Source organism: Otolemur garnettii, unplaced genomic scaffold, assembly GCF_000181295.1.
Source record: "Otolemur garnettii isolate 467f Iridium unplaced genomic scaffold, OtoGar3 scaffold00130, whole genome shotgun sequence".
Lineage (NCBI taxonomy): Eukaryota > Metazoa > Chordata > Mammalia > Primates > Galagidae > Otolemur > Otolemur garnettii.
Window position 1 is genome coordinate 4,946,521 of NW_003852525.1, and position 9,706 is coordinate 4,956,226.

General features: G+C 41.6%; 1 protein-coding gene across 2 annotated transcripts in view; it reads right to left on the reverse strand.

Annotated features, from left to right (window-relative positions):
* Positions 1–9,706, reverse strand: part of REST (RE1 silencing transcription factor) — a 25,087-nt gene that overhangs the window by 4,938 nt on the left and 10,443 nt on the right. For both annotated transcript variants that reach the window (XM_023518200.1, XM_023518201.1), the window contains exons 3-4: positions 8,364–8,447; positions 7–1,043 (exon numbers count right to left, since the gene is read on the reverse strand). In XM_023518200.1, coding sequence (XP_023373968.1) covers positions 7–1,043; positions 8,364–8,447 — 1,121 coding nt within the window. The remainder of the gene's footprint in view (positions 1–6; positions 1,044–8,363; positions 8,448–9,706) is intronic.

Below are 9,706 nucleotides of genomic sequence, written 5' to 3' on the forward strand. Positions count from 1 at the left end.
AGGCTCCTTCTGAACAACCTCCATCTGAGCAGACTCCATCTGAGGAGGCCCCTTCTGAGCAGGACCCATTTGAGCAGACCCCATCTGGGCAGGCGCCATCTGAGAAGGCCCCATCTGAGAAGGCTCCATCTGAGGAGGCCCCTTCTGAGTAGACCCCATCTGGGCAGGTGCCATCTGAGGAGGCCCCTTCTGAGCAGGTGCCATTTGAGCAGACCCCTTCTGAGCAGGCTCCTTCTGAGCAGGCTTGCTGGTTCTTTTACTTGACTTACTTTTCAGGGTTTTCTTCCTTGCACTTTTTTTCATGCAGGCCTTTTGCTTCTTACTCTCCTCCACTTTGGAGTCACCCTTTGGCGCTTCCTGACCACTTCTGGGTTTGCCTTCTGCCTTCTTTTTCTTCTTGGTCACAGGTTCCTCATTATTCACGGGATCAGGTAAGGACTGGGCTTCAGCTTCCATCTTCCTTTTGCTTTTCTTGATTTTACAGAGCTTTTCTGAATTACTGCCTGTGGGTACATCCATCTCTTTAATTTCTGTGGCTGATTTGCGAGTTCTGGTCGTCACTTGGGTCACTGAGCCGCTACTACAAGGCCTTTTCTCTTTTGAAACGTCTCTTTTCTCCACTTTTACAGACTTCTCGTTTTTCTTTCCAGCCGCATCCCCCTTTGTTTTCGTCTGCTCTGTTTCTGGTTTTTCGTTGGTAATGTTGTTATCAGGCAAGTCAGCCTCTCGCTTTTTGGTTTTCTTTAGTTTCACTTTTGAGACGTCCATGGTTTTATTAGGACAAGTAGGATGCTTAGATTTGAAGTGATACTGTAGATTACACTTCTTGGAAGCTGCATAGTCGCACACAGGGCAATTGAACTGCCGTGGGTTGACGTGGAGCTCGACGTGTTTTTTGAAGTTGCTTCTGTCGGCTGTTTTGTAGTCGCAGTGTGGGCAGTTAAGAGGTTTAGGCCCATTGTGAACCTGTCTTGCATGGCGAGTTACTTCATGTTGATTAGAGGCCACGTAACTGCACTGGTCACATTTAAACGGCTTCTCACCTAAAGGGAAATCAAAAGTGTCAGAGAAGAAATCGATTAAAACAAACTCAAGAGTGAAATATACTTATAAGGGATCGTACATGTAAAATAACCACAAGGACTATTTATTGAGAAGACTGTTTCATGCACCTTACATTGACCATATTTATTTGTATTACTATTCTCAATTCCATGACACTGATTCTCAGACCAATCAAAAGAATAATTATCTCAGTCGATCATCATCTTCAACAAGTTTACCAATTTACAGTAAACTGGCTCACACCTACAATCTTAGCACTTCACATGGCTGAGGCAAAAGAATCACCTGAGGCCCAGAGTTGAGACGAGCCTGAGCACAGCAACACAGAAACCCTGTTGATCTCCAAAAAAAAAAAAAAAAAAAAAAAGAAAAAAAAAAAAAAAAACACGGAAAATTAGCTCTGCCTGGTGGCGCCTGAGTAGTACCAGTTACTCAGGAAGCTGAAGCAGGAGGACCACTTGTGCCCAGGAGTTGGAGGTTACAAGTGAGCTATGATGATGCCACTGTACTCTAGCCCAGGTGACAGAGCAAGACCCTCTCTCAAAAAGTAAAATAAAATAAATAAATAAATAAAAATAGGCCAGGTGCAGTGGTTCACACCTGTAATCCTAGCGCTCCGGGAGGTGGAGGCCAGAGGATTGCCTGAGCACAGGAATTAGAGCCCAGCCTAAGCAGAGCAAGTCTCTACTAAAAGTAGAAAAACTAGCAGGGCATGGTGGCTGGCACCTGTAGTCCCAACTACTCAGAAGGCTGAGGTAGGAAGATCACTCGAACCCAGGAGTTTAAGGTCGCTGTGAGCTCTGCTGACACCCTGGCACTCTAGCCCAGGCAACAGAGTAAGACTTTGTCTCAATAAATAATGAAAAGGAATAGACATTCATCAAAAAGTGAGCAATTACTGGCAACGTTCAGATGGCCTCTGGGTGTTACTTTTGGTGCAGAGTTACTAAGGAAACTAATCAATTTTAAAATTCTTTATGTTTAGTTAAAATAAATGTATAAGGGAATAGAATATAAAATGTCCCTACTTTTAAATTTTGAGAGAGGGGTATCTTTCACTCCAGATTATACTCTGATCCTAAGTGCAAAACTCTTAAAACTGCCTTAGCTGGAGGAAGCAAAGGCTTCTTCTGAAAACTTAATCCTTTTTTCATCATGGCAAGAGTTTACTCAGCCAAAGGAGCCAAATTTGCTCAAGTTTCACTCAGCAAATTTTTCCAGTGCCAGAGTTGCTACTTTAAATTAAAAATAAAGCAGGGTCATTACGTTCCCCCTACCTTGCTATAAAATGGACAAAGAAATTAGGTAAATGAAAACTGGCATACAAATAGATATGGTATGTAAAATAAGCCAAGTCGTAACAACAGATGCGCAGAACCAGAACCACCTCCACCCCCATTGATAACACGTTCTACCTGCATACATACCCATCTAGATCACACTCTAGCAAGTATTACCAAATGGGATCCATACCCAACTGGTCCAATGGAATGCATAGTAGAAAAACGGAAATTGACATTTATGAAAATTCATCTCTCAAACATTCTCAAATTCATATCAAATCTTTTATATTTTTTTCTTAAAGCAGAACTCAGACATTAAGCAAAACCATGTAGATGTTAAGTTTTACATGATTAGAAAATGTCTGGTGATAAAATAATCACACAAACAAAAACTTTATCCAGACGTGTCAGATTGGACACACAGCTAAATGGACACTTATTTCCCGCATCAGTTCAACAGAATCAGTTTAACAGATTCAATAAACAGAGAGATTCCATAGCATGCTACATTACTCTATACTTGACTTTACACTGTCCTTTCCAGGGAGTGGTTTAAATGGAGATAAGCATTTGTTTAACAAACAGACAGTAGAGAAAGACAAGTGGTATAGTGGCTAAGAACTTGTTCTAGAGTATCACAGGGAGAAAAAAAAATACGAGTGCTGCAACTTGCTTACTCTGAGCCATCGAGCAAGGTACTGAAACCTCTCTAAGGCTCAGTTTCTTTATATGTAAAAGACTCTTGGCTCGGCGCCTATAGCTCAACTAAGGCGCCAGCCACGTACACCTAAGGTGGCGGGTTTGAATCCCCAGCCCAGACCTGCCAAACAACAATGACAGCTGCAACCAAAAAATAGCTGGGCGTTGTGGCGGGCGCCTGTGGTCCCAGCTACTCGGGAGGCTGAGGCAGGAGACTCGCTTGATCCCAGGAGTTGGAGGTTGCTGTGAGCTGTAATGCCACGGCACTCTACCCAGGGGGACAGCTTGAGGCTCTGTCTCAAAAAAATAAAAATAAAAATAAAAGACTCTTTCAGTGTTATGAGCTATGCATAATCTAATCCATGCAAAGCTCTTAACACTGAGCACAGAACAAGCACACACTATGGCAGCATCTAGAATTGCTTACTTTTGGAACCAACTGGAAACTTGAAGTGTGGACAGATAGATTCAAATATTTATCCTGTCTTTCCAGAGTACATACACTCCACTCTGAGTAAACAAAGAGCTGATGGGATTATCTGTTTATGAAAACATTTACACTAATAAAAAATTATAATTAAAATACCACCATTTTAGAACCACGAGGGAATGAGGAGCCCTGAGCTGGGAGCACCAACCAGGTCTGAGCCTCGACCTAAGAACCAGGTAGGGAGCGGCGGGCACAGACATTTTCTGTTTTAGCATCTAGTCACGTCTCTATTTCTCATATTACGTGGCTGGATACTTTCTGGACAGCCCTCATAGATTACTATTTTCTTATCTATTAGTACCTAGCTGAACACAGATCTTGCCCTGTATGAATGGTTCCTTTTTTCCAATTCTACCTATACTTCTCATCTTTATACATGTGCCAGTTGTCTATTTTAATTCTTCCAAAAACAATTTCTATGTCTAAGTCAAATCGAAAGGCGAGCTATGATGCCACAGCACTCTACCCAGGGCAACAGAGTGAGGCTCAGAAAAATAAAAAATTAAAATTATACACTATTTAAAAACTTATTCTGATTTCATGAAAAACTCTTGAAGCCTAACATCTTTCATATAATCCCAGCTAAACAATCCCCCAACAATAATCACCAAATAGTAGGTGGAAGCAAATTAAGCATATAGCTGAAAAATAAAAATAAACCTTTTTTTCCATCTTACAAAGAAGTATAATAAATGGATGTGAAACTTGGCAAGCTGTTAGTTCCCTGTAACAAAAACTTATTCATGGGAAAAGATGGTAAATCAATCCCTACACTAGCAACTGGCCCATGTGATATACACAAAAACATACTGGCAAATACAAAGGTGACGGTACATCTCCACTAACAGGTGGAAATGAGGTCAGGATAATGTCACTGCCTCAAGGACTACAAGAGAAGATACCCTACTATTCAGAAGAAATACTAACAATGGGCAGCCCCTGTGGCTCAGTGGGTAGGGCACCGGCCCCATATACAGAGGGTGGAGGGTTCAAACCCAGCCCCGGCAAAACTGCAACAAAAAATAGCCGGGTGTTGTGGTGGGCACCTGTAGTCCCAGCTACACGGGAGGCTGAGGCAAGAAAATCACCTAAGCCGAAGAGCTGGAGGTTGCTGTGAGCTGTGATGCCACAGCACTCTACCCAGGGCGACAAAATGAGACTGTCTCTTAAAAAAAAAAAGAAAAGAAATACTAATGAAATGGAGAGTAATGCCAAGTTAGGTTAGTGTCTAGACTTCCACTGATAGGCAATTTTCTGTTTTATGAAACTAATATTCTCATTCCTCTCAAATTTGGCCATAGAAGACATCCTATGGGGCCAGGCACAGTGGCTCACACTTGTAATCCCAGCATTCAGGGAGACTGAGGCGGATGGACTGCCTGAGCTCACAACTTCAAGACCAGCCTGAGTAAAAGCGAGATCCCATCTCTAAAAAATAGCCAGGCGTTCTGCCTGCAGTCCCAGCTACTTGGGAGGCTGAGGCACGAGGACTGCTTGAGTCCAAGAGTTTGAGGTTGCTGTGAGCTATGACTCCACAGTACTCTACTCAGGCTGACAGTGAGATTATGTCTCAAAGATAAATAAATAAAGACTCATCCTATGAATAAAATGGTCCAAGGAAATGAGTAATATAGTTTTACCAAATTTGTCACTTTTTCTAAAATATATTAACTCAACAGAGCCTAATCTCTTCCAGAAATCAAACAGATGAAGCTCACACATCTCTTCCCCAAAATACATTCACAGGAAGATGCCAAAATGTCCAAGGTGACCTGTAAATACAAACCCCAGACCACAAAGACACCAAGATAGTCACTCCACACAACCCAGTCCAAAAGACCATCCAATCTGACCTAACTCAGCCTCACTTTAATGCCAGTATCATCAGCAACCTTCTATTAAAAGTGTTCAAACATAGGATCTGCTGAAATACTCATACACAAAACAGACTAACCATTTTCATTTCCTGTTTGTGACTCACAAATTGTTACAATCCAACAAAAGAACGAGTTTGGGTTCTGCTCTTTCCACAGTACAGTTGCACTTTCATTATGCTGCGGCCTTTCTGCCTAAGCCGCCTTCTGAACCATCATGATCTAACACCACTGATAAATGCCAGGAGGCCGAGGAGTCTGAAAACAAATCCCAGGTCTTCCACTTTGAAGGAATGACCATTAGCCTTATTATGGTGACCCTCTCTGAGCCAGCGTTCTCATCTAACTAGGGTTCAGTACCTTCACAGTGCTAGGTACAGAGACAGCAAATACCTGTTTATCAGTACCTAGCATGCATATAATAAACAGTAGCTACTACTAGTTATTAAAAGCTGTTAAAATATTTGTGCTATGCTATAACATCAACTACTGAAACATCTTTAGAACTTAACAAACAAAACTCAAAGACATTTAGAAAATCTAAATAAAATCATTTCAGGCAAAGACTATCAACTGGTATAAAACACCATAAATACTTCAACAGTGACAAGGCAAGGAACTATTAATTCAGTGAAAGAATTCATACTTGAGGGGTGGCGCTTGTGGCTCAGTGGGTAGGGCGCCGGCCCCATATACCAAGAGTGGCAGGTTCAAACCCAGCCCCAGCCAAATTCCAAACTGCAACAAAAAATAGCCGGGCGTTGTGGCGGGGGCCTGTAGTCCCAGCTACTCGGGAGGCTGAGGCAGGAGAATTGCCTAAGCCCAAAAGCTGGAGGTTGCTGTGAGCTGTGACACCACAGTACTCTACCCAGGGCAACAAAATGAGACTCTGTCTCAAAAAGAAAAAGAAAACAAAAACACCCAGTGGGCCGGATAAATGTCCTAGGCGGGCTGCATGTGGCCCACGGGCCATAGTCTGTGGATGCCTGGTAACCAGATGTGACTTTAAGTAAGGCACACCATTTGACAGGTAGACACCAAACATTTAATTTCCAGTTCACAAATAATATAAGTTTACAAGGAACAAAAGAAAAGCTAAATGACACCATGAGAAAGCAAGTATGCACAGCGAGAAGGGGCACATTCTACATGAAGGCGGCCTTGCGTTTTCCATGCCTTAGATTCCTCATTTGTAAAAAGTGGGGATACCAGAACTGATACAGTCTAAAATAGTTAGAAAGGCCGGGGGTGGTGGCACACCTGTAAGCCCAGCACTCTGGGAGGCCAAGGCAAGTGGATCACCTAAGCTCAGGAGTTTGAGACCAGCTTGAGCCAGAGAGACCCCATCTCTAAAAATGTGGCAGGTGCCTGTAATCCCAGCTACTTGGGAAGCTGAGGCAAAGGAATCACTTAAGCCCAGGAGTCTGAGGTTGCCGTGACCATATATGACACCACAGTATTCTACCAGGGGAGAGAAAGTGAGACTGTGTCTCAAAAAAATAAATAAATAATAAAATAAAATAGTTATGAAGACTCAAGTGACTTTATTTAATTCACGTGGCTCTTAAATGTAGAGGATAGCTGCCAATGGGCAAGACGTCTACCCTCAATGAAGCCAAGGTCTGCATCCACATACCCTTAGACAATGAAACCAGGAATCTCCCAAAAGTAATAAAACCAGGTTTCTAGTAAAGCGGCACAACTCAATAGCTAAGATTTACAAGGAACAAAGTACATTAACATGACCAGCATAGAGGGTCAGGAAAAGTTGGCCAGCGTGCCGTAAGACACTCACAGCTGCTCAAGTCCATCAGCACTTGTCATACAATCCAGTCTCACTCTCACTACTGGCTTAAGGCCACAAGGTCCAATGGAAATATAAGGCAAATCACACGTATGAATTTTAATTTTTCTGGTATTCACATTATGAAAGTAAAAGAGGAACAGGTAAAATTAATTGTATTACTTGTTTAGACCAACATATTCAGTAACTGTAACACATGATCAACATCAAAAAGAGATTATTGTATATTCTTCATACTGTTTGAAATCCAGCACGTATATAAGCCTCAATATATTTTATAAGCCTCAATTCAAACTAGCCAAGTTTCACAAGCTCAATAGCCGCACGTGGCTAGTGGCTACCCAATGAGGCAACACAGATCTAAGGTAATTATGAATTTAAGGGAGAGGGGGCTATGAAGACTTTGGGTAAACAGTAAGACTTTACCATACTTTCCCTACAAGGGCATATATTCTAAGTCTGGTAGTTCACCAAGGGGCAATCAAAGCAAAAAATGAAATAACCATCTATTCCAGATCACCAATGCTACCATTAACTTTTTACTTGGCCACTTACTAACCTTGTTAATGAAGACCAGTTCTGAGTGGTGCTCACAACCGATTCAGCGACTGAGTCTCTCACTTTACTAATCCTGCACTTTTATTACAGGGTAATAAATTGGCTTCCTGGTTTATCTATCGTTTTTGTTTTTAAGTTAAGCTTCTGTAATCAGTCCTCAAAAGACCTATCAATTCTCAAAAAACAAACCCAAATTTTAGAACCTGAGACCCTAAGAAAGAATCCCTGATACCAGGCAGACACACCATGAAACTCAGCGTTGGGGGAATGTGAGAGACGGCTGGGGCTGCTCAGAGGCTGAGCCAGGTTTGGTCGACATTAGTAATTTACTGGAGTCATGGAACTCTTGAAACATCCAAAGAAAATTAAGGGTCCTCCCCGCAGAAGTACACATGCAAATTCACACTCATTTTCAGGGGTTCTACCTATGGAGTACACATTAGGAATCCTGACTTAAATACAGCTCCACATTGACAGAACACTGATTTTTTTTTTAACTCTAATTTCTAAATTGTATTAAAAATAAAAACGAACTCCCTTATAGTGGTCGTTCATTGAAAATGGGAGAGAAGTTTCCACGTCTTACCAACCTGAATGAGTGCGCATATGTCTAGTTAGATGAGTCTTCTGAGAACTTGAGTAAGGACAGAGTTCACATTTATATGGGCGTTCTCCTGCAAAAGTATAATGAATAGTATTTAAATGTAACAAAACAAGCCAAATACAATTCTCACTAATAAAGTAACAATATGCAATACTGAGCACTTTTTAAAAAGGACTTTTTTCCTAGTCTAGCAAAAAGGTAGATTATCATGTGTTAAAAATCTACGCAAACTTTCTGATGCTACTGTTTGGATAATTTTTTGATCCTTGTAAATGAAAAATCTACCAATTGCAATTGTTGGCTTAAATCAACAACCCTTTGAGTGGGGATATTGTTGCTTTAAGCCAAAAATTCAAGCGGTGGATATACCACTTATAAAATAGGTCATCAAATATTAAATTATAAAAGCTTGGCTCAGCGCCCATAGCTCAGTGGTTAGGGTGTGGGCCATATACACTGGGGCTGGTGGATTCAAACCCGGCCTGGCTCTGCTAAACAACAATGACAACTATAACAAAAAATATAGCCGGGCGTCGTGGCAGATGCCTGTAGTCCCAGCTACTTGGGAGGCTGAGGCAAGAGAATCACTTAAGCCCAAGAGTTTGAAGTTGCTGTGAGCTGTGGCGTGGCCGCACTCTATCCAAGGCGATTGGGAGACTGTCTCAAAAATAAATAAATAAATAAATAAAATCTATAGGGACTAAGAACAACTGAAGCGAAGATGAAAGGCCAGTGACTCAGTATTACAGAATTTGCGACTCAAAGGCAGGACATGTATCTTCTTTTCAGACATGGGCTGTCCACCACAAAATAGGTTTCAACAAAAGGTAGACAATTTATTTTCACACAGCCTCTGCACACAAAATAATTATGACCATGGAAAAGTTACTTAAACACCCCCTTTTCTCATCTATAAAAATAACAGTACCTTCATTTCCTGTAACTGTGATAATTTAAATTAGATAATACTGCAGAGCATTTAACACTGTGCCTAGCACACAGTAAAGCCCTCAGTAAAGAGCAACTACTAATTTTGCCTGCACAGAAGATACAGGAACACATTTGTCTAATAAAATGGGAAAAGATGGTATGAAAAAAATGATAATGAATAAGAACTGTGTTCCCAGTAACTCTGCTATAATTAGCTGTTATCTAGGGATTAGCTGTAAAGAGCTGGTTGCAATAGACTGCCTACCTTGTGACCTGGAAGAATTAAGGTAGTGTAAAAATGTTAAAAGAAGATACACAGGCTCGGCGCCTATAGCTCAACCGGCTAAGGCACCAGCCATGTACACCTAAGGTGGCAGGTTCGAATCCCCAGCCCGGACC